General features: G+C 39.2%; 2 protein-coding genes across 2 annotated transcripts in view; both read right to left on the bottom strand.

The window, feature by feature from the left end:
* LOC135702184 (uncharacterized) overlaps positions 1-22,323 on the bottom strand; it is a 115,241-nt gene that overhangs the window by 80,984 nt on the left and 11,934 nt on the right. The gene's annotated exons all lie outside the window — the stretch shown is intronic.
* On the bottom strand, positions 75-21,115 carry LOC135702183 (uncharacterized). The gene is made up of 3 exons (XM_065223209.1): positions 20,888-21,115; positions 523-683; positions 75-463 (listed from the first exon to the last, which is right to left on the bottom strand). Exons 1-3 carry the CDS (start codon positions 21,072-21,074, stop codon positions 95-97), a joined length of 717 nt encoding a protein of 238 aa, XP_065079281.1. The 5' UTR covers positions 21,075-21,115; the 3' UTR covers positions 75-94.

The following is a 22,323-nucleotide window of genomic DNA, read 5'->3' on the forward strand; positions in this document are numbered from 1 at the left end:
CCAACGACAGATAAGAGCAGTCAATCTGGGCGATGCTTCAAAACCAAGTTTCATGGATGCATTACATTGATACCGAGGAAAAAAAAAACTCGCTTTATTCAATCCTCAAGCTCATGCTCTTACAGTACTTGCTCTGGATGCTGGGAAACTCAAATCTCGCATTCACCTTGGCCAGCTCGGCGTACTCCATCACGAAGGTTTCCTCGAATCCCACCTTGGCGGCCGGAACCTGTGACCCGATGGCTGTGAACACCGTCGAAGTTAAGCTCAGCCCAACGGCCCGGCAGAGGGGAATCCGGGCCCGGAGGATTTCTGTTGCCAGTCCCCGGCCGCGGAACTTGGGCATCACCGAGAGGCCCATCGCCGCCAGGTACTCGTCGACTTGGTACCGTTCGTAGATGTTGCTCCGCTCGGAGAAGTAAAGCACCGAGTCAAGGACGTCCCGCCAGCGGTCGCCTTTACACTGGTGGGAGTTCAAGGTTTGAAACCATATTGAACAATTAAAAAATGCTTGCTACCTACGTTGTAGTCCTGTTTCTCGTCCTTACAGGAAACGTACGTCATGTTGAGGCCGGCGATTTCATCGGATCCTTCGCGGAAACAAACGAGGGCCATCTTGTCCTTGACGAGCTCGCGCCAAATGTCACCGATTTCCTGCACGCTCTGGGGTTCTTCGGCGAGTTCTGAAATAGAAAGGGGAAGTGTTGTTAATTCTGAATGATCAAACTAGGGAGGGCTTTTTTTTCTTCTTGAAGATGATGAGGCCAACCTAGGCCTCAATTCCAATTTAGAATAAATAAAGTACGAAATGTTACAGATTTGTCGAAGCCCTTGTTTGTTTGTATTCCTAATTTTGAAATCATAAAAACCAAGTTTGATGAAGATTTTGAATTGCGGAAGCGTGCTTCCTCAAAAGAAAGAGCACATCTTGATAAATATGTAGTGATCTAGATCAAAACTAATGATGTCAAAAGATAGATCTTATTCATTTGAAAAAAAAACTTTGCCCAATACGCCACACCTCTATGGCTTGAATTTTGGGTGATATGAGGTTTTGTCCGATAAGATGCTTCTACCAAAAAATATGACTGATGTAGATCAAAATTTAGTAATCAAGGTCAGATCTAATGATATCAATAGATAACTCTTATCTATCTGGAAAACTTTGATGAAGATTTTAAATTAATAGCGTGCTTCCTCAAAAGATAGAGCTAATCTAGATCATAATATAAAGATCTAGATCAAAACTAATGATGTCAAAATATAGATCTTACTCACCTGAACAACTTTGCCCAGTACACTAAACCTCTTTGACTTGAATTTTAGGTGGGGGGCGACTCCGGCGTAGTGGTTAGCATCCATACCTCTCACGCCGGAGTCACGAGTTCAAATCTCACCCCGGACAAGTCACGAATGACCCAAGAGTGTTAAAGTGACTATAATAAATAAAAAAAAAAAATCAATTTTAGGTGTTATGATTTTTTTCCGATAGGATGCTTGTGCCAAAAAAAAAGAACAGATCTAGATCAAAATTAAGCAATCAAGGTCAGATCTAATGATGTCAAGAGATAATTGAGGCATTCCACGAAGGTTCGCAAATTGATCCTGACCGATCATTTCCAATTAAACTGAAACTTTGCACAGTTGTTCCTTTTTAGTAAAGATGCCAATTTGTTTTATCAGTTCTTCAAATTGAATCATGACTACTTTTTGAAAAGGGCCTGTGTAAAAATAGTACTAATGTGTTTAAAAATATATATTGCCGAAACGCTTTGTTCGATTGATTTGGTGTTCTCAGCAAAGTTGTAGATATTATTTTGGCAATTGTGTAAAAAATAGGCACTATAAAAAAATTTGTTTGTTTCAATGAAAAAAATTATATTTATTATTAAAAAAGTTAATTTCTCAAAAAGTACATTTTTGAATGCATGCATATTTTATTGCACACTTTGCAAATCCCATCGGTAGTGGACTTATTTTACGATTTTCTACATATCTGAACTGATTTACTGCTTAAATAACTACACATTCAAAATCCGGAAGATCATAACCGCTGGGACAGTTTTATAAATCTTCATTTTTCTCAACAAAAATATGTGGATATGCTAGATATAATGTTGATTCGCTATTACAAATTGTAATAGCGAACCCCGACTACTTTTCCAATAGGGCCTGTGTAGAAAAGCGCTTATAAAATAAACATTTTAATACATTGCAAAAACGGCTTGCTTGATTGCTATAGTGTCTTGCAGAAAGTTGTGCAAAGTTAAAATTCGATTCTAGAAAAAATATACACGGTTAAAAAACATGTGTTTTTAATGCAAATGTAAAAATCGTGAAATTTTCAAAAAATCATAACTTTTTTGTTTTTGAGTTTACCATCACCATACTTTGCCAGTTAGTAGCATACTCTATGAGCTTCAATGAGGCTTTAAACGAAAATTTTCAAAAATGTGCTTTTTGAGAAATTAACTTTTTTAATAATAAATATATTTTTTTTCATTGAAACAAACAAAAAAAATTACAGTGTATTTTTTACACAATTGCCAAAATAATGTCTACAACTTTGCTGAGAACACCAAATCAATCGAACAAAGCGTTTCGGCAATATATATTTTTAAACACATTAGTACTATTTTTACACAGGCCCTTTTCAAAAAGTAGTCATGATTCAATTTGAAGAACTGATAACACAAATTGGCATCTTTACTAAAAAAGAACAACTGTGCAAATTTTCATCAAAATCGGAGCCGACAAATTAATAAAAAAATTAAAAAATACGTCAGTCTGTAGAGAATTGCTCAATTCTTATCTATCTGTTAAACTTGGATGAAGATTTTGTATTAATAGCGGGCTTCCTCAAAAGATAGATCTAATCTAGATATTAATATAGTGATCTAGATCAAAACTAATGATGTCAAAATAAAGATCAACAACTTTACCTAGGACACTAAACCTCTATGACTTAAATTTTAGGGCTATGAGGTTTTGTTCGATAAGATGCTTGTACCAAAAACATAGGACTGATCTAGATAAAAATTCTGAAATCAAGGTCAATTAATTGAATCAAAAGATAACTCTTATCGATCTGGAAGACTTTTGATGAAGAATTTTAAATAATAGCGTGCTTCCTCAAAAAATAGTGCTCATCTAGATCTAAATATAGCGATCTAGATCAAAACGAATGATATCAAAAGATAGATATAATTCACTTGAACAACTTTTGCGCAAGACACTAAAACTCTATATGACTTTAATTAGAGGTGTTATGAGGTTTTGTTCAATAAGATATTTGTGTGTGTGCATGTATGTATTACCTTTATCAATTGGATATTAGTATTACACACACACACACTTCCAGTTTCAAAATGTTCTTTTGAATCCTGGCACGTATTTAGTGTATATAGGGGAAATGGATGTAATGTATGCCTAAATGCCCCTAATTTGGGCCCATACATAAAAATAGCAATCGACTAATTTTTCAAAAGCGAACAAAAATATCAATTAGTACCGTCCCACTGCCGCGTTCATCTAGATAAAATTGATAAATAGCAGATTTTTAGCGATGGGCCCAATCTTAGATCCATAGGCCAACATTAGAGACATTTCCCCTATACATATTTTTTTAATTGAAAAAAGTATTTGGACTGGTCTCACCATGTTAATTAATACTTCCTGAGACGAACACCAATTCTCTTGCATTGCCATGGTCATCTGGGAGGAGGATCGCTTCTAGTGCTTTCCTCAGGAACCTTTCGCGGCCACCAGCTATCACCCCTCCAGTCTTGGGCGTATCCAGCGAGGCATTTTTCATATTGCTCGCATTCTCGGACACCGGCGAGAGACCAGTAGCCGAGCACTTTTGCAAGTGGAAACTTGCTGATTCACGGCAACATCAGCCACAGAATCACCACCAAAACTCGCGACGGATACATTATCAGCACGATCCCGGACTATTTCACCAACCGGACCTCATCCACGGTTAAGAAACTCTCAATAGAACAGAACTACACGCCGTACTCGGAGAACCGGGCTCCCGGGAGGCAATGAAAACCAACACCGAACAATGGAACTGAAGCTGCGTCTTAGTTTTTGGAGGTTAGATTCAATGTCAACCGAGTCACTCAAGGCAAACACAGGCAAAATACGATATATCACTAAATGATAACTTTATGTTTCGTCAACACCTAGGTCTACCGTCTTTGGAACACTCACTTCTACTTCGGATTGTTTTCCGAACAACAAGGTTTCACTAACAATTTTTCGTTTTTCACAGTCCCAAAGACGGTATCCATTTACCGTGTATCCTACATGATACAACCATAGAGGTAACTCTAAGACTAGAAGCTCCCGAAATAACGTGCTCAACTTTTTGGCTCAGCTCTGGTACTCTCTTCGGTCCCAAGCTAATCGATTCACCCCTCGAAACATAGGAAAAACCAATAACCCCTCATTTTATCTGTCAACCTTTCATAGCTTAGCTTAGCTTAGCTTAGTCTGACTGCACGTATCGATAGTTGCACTCCGTGATTGATCTGAACCAGTGAAATTGTACAAAGAATCAACTGAATGGGGCTTGGTAGTAACCTGCCATTCTCAGTGTACATGTTCCAGTGACTCCTACCTTTAAAGATCAATAACGTCACCGGCCACGTCCTTGCAATCAGGTGGGAGAGGGAAGGAATGTTAGTGTGTGACTTTTGTTGTTTTGGGACCGTGTTTACCTCTGCATCCCACAAAAGTCACAGGAAGGAGGTTTTGTTAGTGGGTTAGGTTCGTTGGATCAGGATTCACCTTGATAAGTGATGCGATCTTTTGTTTTGTGTAGTTATTTATAAGTGTTTTCGATTTATGCTCTAAACAGCCGGCTGTCTAGAGATGTAGATCATTATTAGATGTGTGTATACCGATTTAAACCAACAATAAGGATACTGTTGGGGCCCCTCACAAAGTGTGATGATGGTTTATTTTATTTTATCAATGACCAAAATAATTAATTATAAGCGGTTTGAACCGATTTAAACCAACAGCAAGGATGCTGTTGGGGCCACTCACAAAGTGTGATGGTGGTTTACTTGATTGAATATAAAATAATTATTAGAACCGATTTGACCCGATTTAGACCAACGGCAAGGATACTGTTGGGGCCACTCACAAAGTGTGATGGTGGTTTATTTAGTTCGGAAGAAAATGAATATGTATACTTCTTTTTTTTTATATATATAATAGAACGAATTTGTACTGATTCAAACCAAAAGCAAGGGTTCTATTGGGGCAACTCACAAAGTGCGATGGTGGTTTATACTATAAGGGCATAAAACAAAATCAAGAGCCATTTCGGTTTCCATAGCTTCCTAGACACTCGGCCGCAAAATAATCTTATCCGACGGAAACGTCTCGATCATCGCTGCACAATGGTTTATTATAGCATTTATAAAGTAAATTTGAATACCTTATTGTTTATTTATTATCCATTTTGACTTGACTTGGTACCGTTCAGTTTTATGATGACAAAGTTGCCTGGAGAAAAGTGACAGTTCAAAATGTTTCGGAAGGGAGTCAGCTAGTGTCGTCCAAGTTCAAGTGCGGAAAAAATGCCATTTAAAGTGGTACAAACAATTGAAAGATGCGAAACATGCCTAACCGTAATTCTTTCTGGTTGGAAAGAAGCTGGAATCCTACACTGGCCGGAAAAAAAACGCGGTAGCGAAACTCTCTCAAGACGAGTTCTCCATGCCAAACCCAATGTGGGAACGTATCAATTGAGTGAAAAAAAGAGAGTTCAAGACTCGCTTGGAGGCTGAAGCAGAATTGGAACAGATGTAGCCAGTTTCGGATACGGAGGCGAACGAAGGGAATAATCCACCACCGTCAAAGAAAGTTTGCCCCGAAGTCTACAAGTCCCCCAGTCGGAAGGGAAACACAATAAGAGACTTTAACGAAGTTTTCCTTATTCCTGGGCAGGAGGTTGACACCTGTGAAGCTGACTGTAAAATCCAGAATCAGATGAGATTATAATATATGCGACACAAATTCACTTTTTTATAGGGGAACATGTGATGTGAATAGAACCCACCATCAGTGCAAGGATTACATATGACTGCAGATACTTCACTGGTTGTAAAGTTCTGCCTGATGGTTTGTTGCAGCTGGGTGAATCAACTTCATTGAAGACCTTTGGAAGACAAACGACAAGATGTACGTCTATCAACACGTGACAAGGGACTGGCAAATCCACGAACACTTGTCCAGTCTACAAATCCATTGAAACCCTTAGGCTGCCCCCCCCCAAACCCAACATATAATAATGTTTGATTGATGAAACGTATTCAAAAAAGGGATATTTAGAGAGAACAATCTTCAACTGGAACGTACTCACCAAATCAATACATCCGGGAGCGCATTCTCGATGCTTAATTTTCTCTAGTCATTTTTAAACAATTCCTCCTCCAGCGAATCCAAACACACAATAACTAAATATCACTTTTCTTCTTCATGTCACTCTGTGCACAAAAGCAATGCACACCGCAAAAACCTAATAATAGATCAGCGCGGTCGAGTCACACTGTCAACAAAGGGAGCGAGAGCACACCAGGCACCAAAGCAACAGGGGAAAAACATCAGCACAAATCATTCTAAATAGAATTATCGCGTCCGGGACATAAAACTATTCAAATGCGAGCACCGAAAAACTACACGGCAGCACAAAGATAGCCCGAGCTCTAAAAAAAAAGCACGCAGCGGAGCAAAAACACACAACCGTTCTTGGACGCTTCTCAAAGCGGACTCCCTTATCTGTCAACCTTTCATAGCGAATCAAAACAAACATTGCGTAGTACTAGAATTTCGACTAGAATGGGATACGTTAATCGTTTGCTTGGGACCAATAGGCTACTAAAGTGGTGAGCCAATTTAAAATCGTTAGTTTCGTATTGATTGTTGGTAAGTAAAGGAATACGGTGCGGATGGGGCGGACAGGAAATAACCAGGACAACACTTAACAATGAACAAGTTTTATTAACGATAAAGTTATCTTGGTATGACTGCTCTCTTCAGTGTCTTGATATGGAATAACGCTAGACAATTGATTGGGGTGTTCAAGACAGCAATCCAACGCCTACTTTGTTAACACCCCCTCTCGTTTGGATACTCCTAGCTTCGTCCTTAATTCCTCGAATCGGCCAGCGTCCAAGGACTTGGTAAAGAAGTCAGCTAATTGGTTCTCACTTGCAATTGGTTCTATCAGCAGCTTCCCAGCGATGACAAGATCCCGAAGAAAATGATGTTTGATATCAATATGCTTCACTCTCTTGCTCTCCACGTTCTTAGCCATGCCGATGCACCCACGATTGTCTTCATATATGGCAACTGGCTCGATCTGCTTTTCACCCAAATCGCCTAGGACACCAATCAACCATATTGCTTCCGATGCTGCAGCGCTTAACGCCACATACTCTGCTTCACTTGATGAAGTGGCGACCGTCGTTTGTTTTTTACTAGACCAGGCAACAGTCGATCCAAACACCTGGAAGACAAATCCGCTCACTGACTTCCTGTCCTCGGTATCGGTAGCCCAGTCTGCATCCGCGAACCCAACTAGTGGTTTTGCTTGAACATCCCGGGTTAAAGTCAAGCAATGATCCATCGTCCCTCTCAGGTAACGCACTACTCGCTTGAGAGCGGTCCAGTGCTGTTGTCCGGGTTGAGCTTGGAATCTCCCCAGGTACCCGACAGGATAGCAAATGTCCGATCTCGTTGATACCATCACGTACATTAAACTTCCCAGTAGCTCACGATAGGTACTCCATTAGCTTCGGAAACTTGACGATAAAGCTGCAAACCTTTCTCCATCGGGGTCCTTGTAGGATTGCATTTCAACATGCCAAACTTCTGGAAGATCTTTTCTAGACTTGCTTCTTGAGACAGCATCATCTTTCCGTCTTGTCGATTGTAGCGTATCTTCATGCCAAGGAAATGGCTAAGCTCTCCACAGTCGGTCATGGCGAACATCCGGGATAATTCGTTCTTCAATTTCAAAATTGTTGACAGCTTCGCTCCCGCTATGAGAAGGTCATCAACATATAGTACGACGAAAATGGCATCTTCCCCCCTCTCGTCGGTACGGGTGTACAGGCAATAATCGTGCTTGGAACGAATAAAACCTAACTTCAGCAGCGCTTGATTGAACTTCTCGTTCCAGCAGCGAGGGGACTGTTTCAAGCCATACAGACTCTTTTTCAATTTGCACACCGTGCCAGCTCTCGCCTTGACGCCGTTCGGAACCGCCATGAATATTTTCTCTTGCAGCTCACCGTGAAGAAACGCCGTCTTCACATCCATTTGGTGGAAATGGAACCCTTTTTGAACACCGACAGCCAGCACAATACGGATTGTCGTCAGCTTCGCCACAGGTGCGTAGGTTTCGTTGTAGTCCAAACCGGCTTTCTGCAAGAAACCTTTGACGACCAACCTTGCTTTATAGCGCACAGGGTTTCCTTCTTCATCCTCTTTCGTGCGGAAGATCCACTGTGACTGCAGCGGTTTGACGCCGGTTGGGCATGGCACCAATTCCCATACCTTGTTGGTCTCCAGGGATTTCAGTTCTTCATCGATTGCATCCAGCCACAGTTTTTGGTCATTCCGCGCGTTGATTTCATCGTACGAATCCGGGAAATCTGGGAATGTTGAAATTTTTCCAGCAGACGTTGCTCTGAACCCAGTTAGAAAGTCAAGAAACTTACCTGGGAGCCTGCGCTCCCGTTCACCACGCCTAGTGTTTAACTCTGAACAGTCTTCACCTCTTGATTGTGAAGGGAGCGCCCCAGGTTTTTCAAGTTGCTCCACAGGTTGTTCGTCTAGTTCAACCTCATCCTCGTCATCACTTAGCACAGGCATCGCGTCTTCGAACTCAACTTGCTGGTCATCTGGCTGCTCTTCCAATTCAGCTTGCTGGTCATCTTCGACGGCCGGATATAGCATTGGAATCACCAACGGTACCCTCGAATCTTGACTGTCTTCAAAAGCGTACGGTAATGAATTCTCGTCAAATTTGATGTCACGGGCTACGAGGAATTTTCTTGACGTTCTATCCCAAAGGCGGTATCCGTTGTGAGCATAGCCCACCATCACCGCCTCGCGACTCTTGTTGTCCAGCTTTTTCCGGAGTTGCCCTGGCACCCATGCAAATGCTTTGCATCCGAAAATCCTCAATTTCAATAGATCAGGTTTCACACCGGTCCAATACTCAGCAGGCGTACGGTTGTCCGATAGAGCAGCAGTAGGGCAACGATTTAATATATACGTACCGGTAAGCACTGCTTCCGACCACATGTACTTGGGCATATTCGAGTCGATCAGCATTGTCCTTACCTTTTCAATTAGCGTTCGATTGAACCTCTCGGCAACTCCGTTCTGTTGCGGAGAATATGCTACGGTTGGCTGGATTTGAATCCCCTTTCGCTTGTAGAATGCTTCTTGTTCCTTAGAGCCGTACTCACGCCCTTGATCCACGGTTAGCTTGCTGATTCGTTTTTCGAACTGGGCGGTCACCATCGCTTCGTATTCTTGAAAACGACCAAAAACCTCGGACTTCTTCTTCATCACATAGATACACGCAAAGTGACTATAATCGTCGATGAATGAAACAAAATACTTCGATCCATCCCAGGCCGGAGGATTGATTGGTCCACACACGTCCGAGTGAATCCGCTCTAGACCACGGCTTGTGAATAGTACGTCGATTCCCACTTGGGACATCTTCTTCACGGATAGCAGGTTTCCTCTCAGCTCGGGCACGAAAATCACATTTTTCATTTCAAACTTCACACCTTCTCTTGATAGTCCAGTAACTTCACCTTCGTAGTTTCCGATAATTGAAACACCATCTTTGGCTACATCGATCACGAACGGTTGTTTGAGTTTCCTCACCGACTGCATGCATTCCAAAGTGTTCACCAGATGGTCGCTGCATCCAGAATCCACAACGAAAACTGACCTCTTATGTTCCGTCTTCGTCGGCATCTTGTTCACCATGAATGAAACTGATTTGCTGTTAACGGCCGCATTCACCTTACCTTCTGGCTTCTTAACATAGCAATCTTTTTGCATATGTCCCACCTTTCCGCAACGATGGTATTTTCCGGTAAACTTTTTGGTCTTCTTATTTCGTCCTCCGACAAACGCTGCACCCTTATCTTCACAAGAATCTTCCATCCGATCAGACCGCTTGGATTCCTCCGCCAACAATCGTTGCTTCACGGTTTCCAACGTCAGGTCCTTTTCATTTATATTCTCTAAAGCTGTTACCATGGAGTCGTAGCTGTCGGGAAGGGTCAAAAATAACTGATACCGTATCGTTCTCCTCCAATTTCGCACCAGCGGTCTTGAGCTGCCGTACGATGTCGTCGAACTGCTGGAAATGATGCCGCATTGAAGTACCCTCCTTCATCCGAAGTCTTGCCAGTTGCTTCCGTAACAGAGTCTGACTTGCCACAGACTTCTTCGCGAAGGTGTCTTCGAGTGCCTTCCACATATCGCGAGCCGTCTCCTTGTCCCGTACTATGCCAAGACATTCATCGGAAAGGAATCCGACCAGTAGTGACTTCGCTTTCCGATCTGTCTGCATAAACTTCGCTCTTCCAGCATCCGTTGCGCCAGGAACTTGCCCCGTAAGCGCTTCTGAAACTTCCGCCGCATCCAGGTAGAGTTGAACGCAAAAACGCCAGTTCTCAAAGTTCGATCCGTTTAGCTGCGGAATTCCAGAGCCTTCCTTCGTAGACGAGCCCATAACCTAAAGAAATACGGTGCGGATGGGGCGGACAGGAAATAACCAGGACAACACTTAACAATGAACAAGTTTTATTAACGATAAAGTTATCTTGGTATGACTGCTCTCTTCAGTGTCTTGATATGGAATAACGCTAGAAAATTGATTGGAGTGTTCAAGACAGCAATCCAACGCCTACTTTGTTAACAGTAAGTCTCTGTCAGGATACGTATTCAAGATACGAGGGGCTACCGTATCGTGGTCCACAAGGAAGCAGGTGTCTGTGGCGTTGTCGGCGGCTGAAGCCGAATACGCTGCTCTCACCATGACGGTTACCAAAGCAATTTGGCTGCGAGATTTGTTGCGAGATCTGGAAGAACGTGTTGCTGATCCAACGATAATATACGAAGATAACTAATTGAGTTCTCCAAGCAGGATGTCACGAACACTACACTAATAACATAATTTTACACACACTAGCGTATACTGTCATGTGCACGGTAAGAATCAAACATCCATTTATGAGTAAAAGTGAACCCATTGTAAATAAGAGCAGCACCACTAATTAATGAGTTATTCATTATGCCAATTAACTAGTAACTGTTAGCTACTGTTAGCAGAAACTCATTGTTGTTAAAATAATTTACTCATTAATGAGTAAAACCACCTTTATCAAAAATGGATTAACCTTTACTCACAAAAAGGTACTTGACTGTTACCGTGTTTATTTTTACTTTAGAATGACAGTTCTTACAGCAAACAAAACATTTTTTACAGCTGACAAAAAATTTCATCTCACTAATACACGCAACTCGCACCAATACCAACCCGGCTGGTGAGGACTATATCCCGGACAGACTATGGCTTATATTATGTAATATAGGCTAGCTTGCAATGAGCACTCATACATCTAGTTTTCACTGGAAATCCTATATATGAGTGCTCATTGCAAGCCAGTCTATATTACATGATATAAGCCATAGTCTGTCCGGGGTATAAGCGTGCATTCGTGTAGCGGAAAGTGATAGGCCGACCAGGCGATTGAAACACGTAGATGTGCGTTTTCATTTTGTGAAGAACGAAATAGATGCTGGAACTGTTCGTCTTTTGTATGTGCCATTGGAGGATCAAGTAGCAGACGCCATGACGAAAGGGTTGCCTAGGATTCAGTTTGAAAAACTAAGATATTTGCTCGGGTTATTGGATTAACGGGGGGTAATAAGAGTGCATACATGTAACTAACCATCCCTCGCCTTTGTATTCAAATACAGATAAATAATACTCATTCGCTATTAGTACTCTGAACGATAAACGTGTGTTTTTCTTTGTTTTAGCTGACAATTGGTAGTTCCTCGTTCCACGTGTTATAACCTATTGCGCCGCTCTTTATTATGAACACTTGAAACTAAATCTCCGCACACAAATTAACAAATTTAAAGCAAACAATGTTTAATTCGCTGACGAAAATTACGCAGCAAAAGAAAAATACGTCAGCTTTCAAGCGCGGCCTACTGCGATCTCCGTATTGTCTAATAAGATGCTGGAGCAAAAAACTAGAACGGATCTAGATCAAAATTCTGAAACCAAGGTCAGTTTTGATTGAATCAAAAGATATCTCCTGTCTATTTGGAAAACTTTGTTGAAGATCAGATAGAAAGAGCATAATAAAGTGATCTAGAACAAAACTAGTCACCGATATATTTGTATTTTTCATACAAAAAATAAATAAATATATGGATGAGTATCTTTCAAGATGGTCAGGATCTCCATATCCAGCAAGCACAAGAAGTTTTAATCTACACTTGTACCACGTAGTAAGTGAATTCAAAAATTAACTATCCGGAAAACCACGATCTTCTGGTTATCTTTGCCAAAGACAGCAACTTTCTATATGGCCAGGTTCTCAAGGTGGGACACAAAATCAACATGTCTATTTGAAGCTTATCGGTCAAGTTTTTACTACACTCGTAAAATAAATCACATAACCAGTGGAAAATATCCATGGGAATTTCACGTAACTTTCATATGATCCCATAATTGGAAATTGCACCACTAAATCACATGAACATTATGTGTCCAATGAAATCTATATGATTTCTCATATAGAATTTCTTTTGCTATGTGATATTCAGATAACAATAATTATTTTTCTTATTGGAAAAAATACGATGTGCGTTCCTCATAGAAACTAAGTGAAAACTTTTTTCAGTGTATGAAGTGGTGAAGGCTTAACCCAGACCCCCTTCACTCTTTGGAATTTATAGAGACAGATAACAGCGCCAAACGGTTTGTGACGAGACAACGTTGAACTGCAGCGTTGGAAGAAAACACGCACACCAACATCTATACATTTACGAACCCACACAACTGAGCGGACGGTACAGCGCAAATCAAAACACGAAGCGGTGTCATCACTCATCGTCATCATTCAGCTTCGGCTTCTTCCGTTTGCGTTTGCTATCACCACAAACGAAGTGACAGACGACTAACTGGTGAAGAAATCAATTAAAATAATGTGGTTCGCTGTAATAGAATTTTCTTAGAAGCTTGTGCCATCATCCACCAGATGGGATAGTATTTTTGTTTTGGTTTTGCACAAAGTTGATTTTGTGTACAACGATTCTTTGACAGTGTGCAAAGAGTGCGTATCATTTTGTCATTTTTTTATGCATTTCAGTTTTGAGTAGAGTGAAAGAGATAGAACCAAAACATTCTAGTACATTTGGTGAAAATGCTAGTTCAATCCAGTAGTAGCAACAATCAATACGAAACTAACGATTTTAAATTGGCTCACTACTTGAGTAGCCTATTCGTCCCAAGCAAACCGTTTAACGTACCCTATTCTAGTCAAAATTCTAGTACTACACAATGTTTGTTTTGATTCGCTATGAAAGTTTGACAGATAAAATGAGGGGTTATTGGATTTTCCTATGTTTCGAGGGGTGAATCGTTTAGCTTGGGACCGAAGATAGTACCAGAGCTGAGCCAAAAAGTTGAGCACATTTCTTCGGGACCTTCTAGTCTTAGAGTTACCTCTATGGTAGTAGCATAGAGGTAACTCTAAGACCACTGGGTCCCGAAGAAAATCATTATTATTTTTGGCTCACTCAGTACCAGAACAACGGTCCCAAGCAGTCCCAAGCTATTTCACTCACCCCTGCATGTTCTGCATGAATCCACACACCCCTGATGTTATCTGTCAAACTTTCATAGCGAATCAAAACAAACATAGTGTAGTAATAGAATTTCAACTAGAATAGGGTACGTTAATCGTTTGCTTGGGACCAATAGGCTACTAAAGTGGTGAGCCAATTTAAAATCGTTAGTTTCGTATTGATTGTTGATAGCAGGTTAGTCACCAAAGTTTTCGAGCCGCTCCGTCTGTCACTTCGTTTGTGCTATCACCGACGTTGACAAATACTTCCTACGTTATAAAATATGAAAGTAATGATTATTCCAATGTAATTTTTGAATAGCTGGGGTGTTGGAATAATTCTTTAGAGAGAGTGAATGCTTTTCCCATGTTTACTTCTATGCTTATTAAGATTCTTTTGAGCACCAGCTCCGCAAATCAACAATTACTATTAGAGATTTGCATCTTACTGATACCGGTGGTATATTGGAAACTGTTTCGCTCAAAAGCAAAACATATTACAAGCACATCATGATGCGCGCTTGGATGTGTGATGGTTTTCTCAAGTGTTTCTGTTGCATATAAAGTAGTAATGATTGAAAATCGGAACAATCACAAACAAGTAAGAAACTCGCTATCGCAATATAATGATGATCACTTCGAGGATGATATCGTCCTCTTTCCTCGGCTGATCATCAACGTCCGCATTGACATCTGTCATGCTGACACCTGTCAGTTATTGAGCCCAGGTGGTGAAGTGGGGAACTCCCAACAGTTTCAATGTGCACTCAACAGATGGCACTGCGATCACATTCGGGTGGTAATTATATGCCTTGTATGAGGAATTGATTGGTGGGATATCTTGTTAATTTGATATCTTTGCTTAACCTAACTATTTCACAATTCATACATATAGTAAAAATCATGTTTTTCAGACTTATGAAAAATGTGTTGCTGACGAACAACACGGACATGAATGTATTAATATTAAATCACTTCGTGAAACTTTTATTGTTCAAATCATCTTTATTATCATGGGCGAATGAGCAATCACTCAAATGGATTAATCATTCATCCGATTTACTCGCGTACTTGGAGTAGATTGCAGTTACTGAACACAATGTTATTTCCATAATTTCTGATTTTGCTTCTCTTCTACAGAAAGCGGGATAGTTTCAGAATCAGTACGAGATTTTGCGTACGGGAACAGACCTATTCGTTCTTTATCAGCCTCATCATTATTCACATTATCAGTAGAGCGGTTCCATATCATTAAAGCAACGAGTAATTTTCATCTTTTTTGATTTGCATGAAACCTTGCATACAAGTTTTTGGGGAAGAAAAACGCCGTTTTGCATACTTGGTTCGCCATTTTGAATCTAGCCTTACTTATGAGAAGGGCCTATGAAAAATGCACATGATATCTACAAAAAATTGTATCTCAGAAACGGTTTGTCCGATTGGTTTGGTGTCTTGGGCGAAGTTTTAGACAATTGTTGGTGTTATATGGAGAAAATATGCACGGTAAAAAAAAAGTTTGGTATTTGTGTTTTGAACTAAAATATAAATTTTCCCTTTAAAGTGACATGTCAATAATTTTTTTATTATCCTTATGTTATAGCTGACTGAAAATGCTATCTAGTGCACAGTAGGTTGTTCTGGAGAAAAATAGGTTACGATGAAAAAAATTGTTTTTTAAAAAAATACAATTTTCAAAAAAGCTATTAAGAAAAGTCAAAAAAGTTTGTCACCCTAATTTTATGAAAGTACATCAAATTTGCAAACAAAAAGTACTACGGTAACATTTTTCTAAGATGCACCGTTTAGAAGATATTACTGATTTAATATTGTTTTTTTTTGATAACTTAATAAGTTTTGGCCCTTTTCGGATGTACTCCGTGTTTTTCCAGTTTCAAAAGTATTTTTTTCGGAAAGATTGGAAAATTTTGAGTTAAAATGACACTGACAGCTTAAAGATTCGAGTGAAATTCTCTGCCTTAAAAGTATTTTGAAAAACAAGTTACAAAATCCCACTATCAGGAACAATGATTTCTTCAAGTGATTTTTGGTGCGTTGTGCTGAAAATGTGCATTCAACTCTTGCCTAACAGTTTAATCCATTTAAACTGGATGTGTTTATACTGTGCATATTTTCTCTCTATTGCCGAACATCGCCACAGACATCAAACCGATGAGACAACTCGATTTCGAGATACACCTTTTTGAGAACTGCAAATGTAAGCTCCTCAATTAGCAAGATTCAAAAGAGCGAATTAAGCTTATTTTTCAGCGATGGTGATTGTGCGCAATAAAAAATAACATTATGTTGGAAATCATCAGTTTATTTTTATTCCTGTATTTTTATAAAATTATTGTTTACACAACTTTCTTAACAATATTGAATATTTTGGCATCATTGTCAGGACAGTTTGAATAAAGCTTTGCCTTTATTGTATTTTCTGATAGAGGAAGAAATGAGTGGAATTTTAGAGTTCCTTGAATTGTTTTTGCATTATTATATTGATTATTTAGCTGCAAAGACATATTTTCGTATTCTTCTGTAGTTGAATAACAAAATGACAACTTTGTAAGTTCTTCTTCTTTTCGTTTGTTTGCCCAATTAAACAACTCTCTTGCAGTCTTTATCGGGTGTTCGCGTTCTTTGGCTAAACTTGCTCTGGTAGCCATGCGTTTTATCGTACCTCCAATAGCATCGCATGGACCTTTTCCGTGCGATGTTGCGAAGAAATGCCATTCAGCGTCAATACCATACTTTGACTTAAATTTACAAAGGCTAGAAAAGTTTTTTCGGTTTTTATACTGTGAAGCAGCACCATCTGACATAAAATAATTTTTTTTTATGTTTTTATTTTGATCAATTTGTAAAAAGTTTATCATTTTATCAATAAACAAATTGACAGCGACTGAATCATGTCTTAGTTCTTCAGAAATTATAATGAAGCTAAAATGTATAATTTGCATATTTTCAGTATAATATATTACGAAAGGATGGATTGTGGCCTGTTGCACGTTCCAATGGTGTGATTGAACTTCATCCTGCAAAACGAAGCTGTAATTTTCAGAAAAGTCACAAATAGCTAAAAATTCACCATCTTGCAAGTTTTGTTTTGTAGTTTTCAAAAAATTGGATTGTTCGGTTTTTACAAAATCATGCGGAATCAAACTTTCTAATTTTGAGCTGAAAAATGAAACAAACTCATCGGTTTGCTTTACAATAGTTTCTAAATCACATCTGTCAGTGGTAACCCATTGTTCGAATGAAAGCTTTTCAACAAAGTTTTCTTCCAGTTGTTTCAATAAACTGTCTTCTAAAACTGAGGTATCTGGGCAGTTTTTACATCTTCGTAGATGGCAATGAGTTGTCTTATTTTCGCAAAGTAATCTATTCGTTAATGTTTTTAGATCATTCAAGACATTGTATTTTTTAAGCTATGTAGAATTAAATTGACATTTTCATGCGTAGTGCAAACGCAAACATTATGTGTTCCTGTGATAGTCAATAGTTTACATTGCCTTGGCCGGAGGCTTGAGATGAATCAAATACATTATCTCTTTCCTTTCTTGCATCTGATGCCATATTTCTACTGGTTTTAAATTCGTCTACAATTTTTTGTACTGACCATGATTTTGGCAACAATGATAAAATTGATAGTTTTTCTTGCTTTGTGGCTGAATTTAAAAATTTAATTTTCATATTTTCTATGACTTCATCAAACTCGTTTGCTTTTTCTGTTTTAGCGTCTAATTTAAAAAGATTTCTTCGTACACCTTCGACGATTTCAGCGCACTTTTTTTCAGGATAGTGAACATTTTTAACCTTACCTAAATCTATAGGCGAAACACGAATAGCTGCTATTCCTCGGTTGAATATTTCGACGTCTACAGGCATCGTGAAGTCTTCATTTGATTTAATTGTGCTTAGCGTTGACTCTGATGGTATCGTGACCAAACTTTCGCGAGGTAGATTTGCTGGCGTAGGTATATTGTTATTGAAGAAGATTGTAAATTGTATATATGTACCTGAATTGAATAAAGAGTGCGGCGGTTGTTGATTGAGGTATCAGTCGGCAGCCCTCTAGTTTGATGGAAGGTGACTACTGCGTTCTTTTTATTTATTATTAAGGCACGGTCAACGACGGAGCTAGCCTCGTTATGGCCAGCGTGGCCATGGTGGACTAGTTCCAACAAAGACCATGTTTACAATCACCAACTGTACGTAGTACAGCTAACTGGTATCTGATTACCTGTATCTAATACTTGTTAGCACGTTTTCAGCACAACGCACCAAAAATCATTTGAAGAAATCATTGTTCCTGATAGTGGGATTTTGTAACTTGTTTTTCAAAATACTTTTAAGGCAGAGAATTTCACTCGAATCTTTAAGCTGTCACTATCATTTTAACTCAAAATTTTCCAATCTTTCCGAAAAAAATACTTTTGAAACTGGAAAAATACGGAGTACATCCGAAAAGGGCCAAAACTTATTAAGTTATCAAAAAAAAACAATATTAAATCAGTAATATCTTCTAAACGGTGCATCTTAGAAAAATGTTACCGAAGTACTTTTTGTTTCCAAATTTGATGTACTTTCATAAAATTAGGGTGACAAACTTTTTTGACTTTTCTTAATAGCTTTTTTGAAAATTGTATTTTTTTAAAAAACAATTTTTTTCATTGTAACCTATTTTTCTCCAGAACAACCTACTGTGCACTGGATAGCATTTTCAGTCAGCTATAACATAAGGATAATATAAAAATTATTGACATGTCACTTTAAAGGGAAAATTTATATTTTAGTTCAAAACACAAATACCAAACTTTTTTTTTTACCGTGCATATTTTCTCCATATAACACCAACAATTGTCTAAAACTTTGCCCAAGACACCAAACCAATCGGACAAACCGTTTCCGAGATACAATTTTTTGAAGATATCATGTGCATTTTTCATAGGCCCTTCTCATATGTAAGGCTAGATTCAAAATGGCGAACCAAGTATGCAAAACGGCGTTTTTCTTCCCCAAAAACTTGTATGCAAGGTTTCATGCAAATCAAAAAATACAAAAAATAAAAACTGGAAAAATTTCCCACTTGTTCGTGGAACCGCTCAGTAGTCAAATAAAGAGACACACAAACCTGGTCGTCTAGCCGACAGAAGGTCAATAAGGAGAAGAACGCCAATTGAAGCAATTTAGAAAATTGATGATAAATAATGCTTGGTGCTGTAGCAACATATGTCAGATTATCAAGTTCATGCCTACGCAAATTGGGTTCTATTTAGTGATTTGATATTCTCGCTCAACTTTTCAAATAGACCACTCTACTCAATTGATCGATTCTCTTCGTGGACTTTCTTTTGTTAATAATATCAATTCTCGTATTTGTTATATTATCGGTACAGTTGAAAACCAAAATAACCCACTAGCTACAATTGATTTGACTCTCGTTCTGTGCGTTAGAAATATAGGGTTAACTACCCCATTTCCGGCCTATTAAGCACAACCCGCACTTAGTCTTTCTTAATCCAGCGCAGTTTATCAATGTTATTATTACTGATGGCTTCCAAATTAATTTACCTTTCCGTATGTACCGTAAGATTTGATATAGAGAAACCAATCGTTGAGATATTGTTAAAAATCTAACACTGCTTCTTGACGCCAAACTCGGCCTAACGCATTGAAATGCCAATTAATTCACTTCGGCCTATCGGATGGAGATAAAAATTGATTCGGTCGGAGCGCTTATTTTGTTTTTGGGAAGAATGGGTGCAAACCATCACCATCACGCGCTCTCATTGACTTCGTTCCGTAGCTTATTAACTAAAGTATCGTACCAAACGCATAATTGACTTCTTAACTCATAAATTATGAATTTATTTGAAGTTTTCTGCTCGATAGGCCCAAAATGGGCTATTAGACCGAAGTAGTTCTCTACCCTATAGTACTGTCGGAAATAGTGAGCTGAAACCGCACAATGATGCGCGATACAGCGCACTACTTCCGACACTATATCAAGCTGAACATTGCACTAGGACCTAAGTTACATTATCGATTCTCTTCGTCGACTTTCTGTTTCGTTAATAAGTTGAGCACATAACCGTTTCTCGTTGTGTTTGTCATATCAGATGCTAGATAAAAGCTTCTTTTATCGATCTGTGTGCTGAAAATACCTGGGAATGTCTTTACATGGCCGTTGGATACAAAGAGTCTGTCAATGTTACTTAGGACCTAATGCAATGTTCAGCTTGATATGTCTAACGTACAGAACGAGAGTAAAATCGATTGTAGCTCTAGTGCGTTATTTCGGTTTTCAACTGTACCGATAATAGTAGATGCTAGATTTTAGCTTTTTCATAAAACTGTGTGTCGAAAATATCCGGAAACATCTCTTATCACAGCCGAGGCGATCAAAAGAGAAAGTCGACGAAGAGAATCGATCAATGTAGATTGTACTATTTGAAAAGTTGCGTGAGATTTGCTCCGTCGCCAGTCTGAGCCGGTCGCTTCTAAATTATGAATAACATTACAGAGAGGTACCGTTGTTTGCGGTTGGAGTTTTAACCCGGTATTCCCTTTTCCCAATTCCTAGCTGCCTAATCTTTGGTAGTAAGAATACTGACCGCAAATGATATCTGCATTACCAAAAACCAGCTTTAAAGAAATCCAGAAAAACGAATACCGGCAAAAACTCCATCCGCTAACAGAGGCACCTCTCTGTATCTGCAATCTGTCAAATTCCATATTCTAATTTGATTAAATTCCACACTACAACACTGTTGTACCAACAATGAGAAAGAGAGAAGCAACACATCGGTCGCTCAAACCGCTCAAACCAAGGTCACAATCGCATTGTTATCAGCTGATCAAGTTCAGCAGCATGCGAAAAGTTTGCGAGTCATTGCGAATTCCATCACTGCAGAGCGGACCGTTCATTATTCCCGCACTGTGTTCAATCAAACTCAATCACTCACTTTTGGCTTTGCACGTTGGCTCATCATAGATGAAGATCCCCAGCATATGGTTGATGGCTTGCTCGAAGCGCTCCTCCGGCAGATCCTGCACCACGTAGTTCACCATCCGGTCACTGTCCACGTCCCGGGCCTTGAAGGTGTGCCAAACCGATGGGTACGGTACTTCCTTAGGGCGCGTCCAAACCATTTTCGCGATTTCAGTATCCACTTCCACTTGGCGTTGTTCTAGACGAACTGATTACAACGAACTAATCGTGCAAAGTCAAAGCTCGCGGTCAAGTGTATGATGTTTTTTTTTTTTGCCGGGGCTGCTATTAGCTTCTATCAGCTAATATTTGTTGTGCCGTATTTCAACTGTCATGAGAGCATGGCAAATACGAATATAATAGCCGCATTCTCACGTTTTCGTATTGGATCCAAGCAGGCGCAGTCACCGCATTGAGGGGAGTGGTGACTGCGAGAAATTGTTATCAGCCCTTTAAAGACCGATAATGTAATGCCAAGTCCGGTAAATTGAAATCATTGCATGCAAAATCACAACGAACATTAAAGCACAAGTTGTATACAGTGTGTGCCTTTAGTGTGGTAATACAAGTTTACATCGATATAACGTAACTGTCACGTTTGTTTTCCATCGCTGATTTCTAGCTAACAATCATTAAAACAAGCAAAGTAATAACACCATCGGATATATGAGACAATCCTCGATTTATTGGTCATGTCAATTTATATGACTGAATTGTTATTTGTGCGATATCGACGATGGAAGTCAAAAGTGACAGTTACGTTATATCGAGGTAGTAACTGTAGGAACATTGGGTAAACATTTATTTAGGCCTAATCGCCCCTCTTCGTCCTTTCGAGCAGAAAACATCAAATATATCTATGATTTCGGCAATAATTATTAAATTATACGTTTGGTACGGTATTTTAGTTCAAAAACTACAATACAAAGCCTTAGAGAGCGCAAAGAATTAAAATTTACCTCGATATTTTCACACTATTTTCTCAACAACAAAAGAAGAACTCCAAGCGAATCTATTGTTCCATTCAATTTTATGACGAAGTTAATTCAAAGACGTACCTATGTATTTGTACGAAATCAATACAAAATTGAAAGTCGTAGACCAAATATAAACAATTTGTTACTCGCTCGAAAAATAGGTAAACTGCGGGTTGCGCTTTGTATTACGGATACAAATGGGTTGGCCCATTATGAAGACGAGCGAGAACACAACCACAGACGGAGTATTGTTTACTAACAGCACCAACAATAACCACTATCTTCCACACTGCGGCACCGAATGGCAATATGTACACAGCAAAAACATTATTTTAATATCACATCAAAGTGGATGCACTTCAAACGTGTCGAAAATATGGTGTAATATTACTTGGCAAAAGGGACACAATTATCATTAATACAGTGCATTACG

Source organism: Ochlerotatus camptorhynchus, unplaced genomic scaffold, assembly GCF_037179485.1.
Source record: "Ochlerotatus camptorhynchus isolate MF236.1 unplaced genomic scaffold, CSIRO-AGI_Acam_v1.1 ptg000185l, whole genome shotgun sequence".
Taxonomy (NCBI): Eukaryota; Metazoa; Arthropoda; class Insecta; order Diptera; family Culicidae; genus Ochlerotatus; species Ochlerotatus camptorhynchus.

Coding starts and splice junctions, on each gene's coding strand:
- LOC135702183 (XM_065223209.1), bottom strand. CDS start 21,074: ATGGTTTGGACGCGCCCTAAGGAAGTACCGTACCCATCGGTTTGGCAC. Junction 684..20,887: donor GCCAACGTGCAAAGCCAAAA/GTGAGTGATTGA, acceptor TTTCTATTTCAG/AACTCGCCGAAGAACCCCAG. Junction 464..522: donor ACGAGAAACAGGACTACAAC/GTAGGTAGCAAG, acceptor AACTCCCACCAG/TGTAAAGGCGACCGCTGGCG.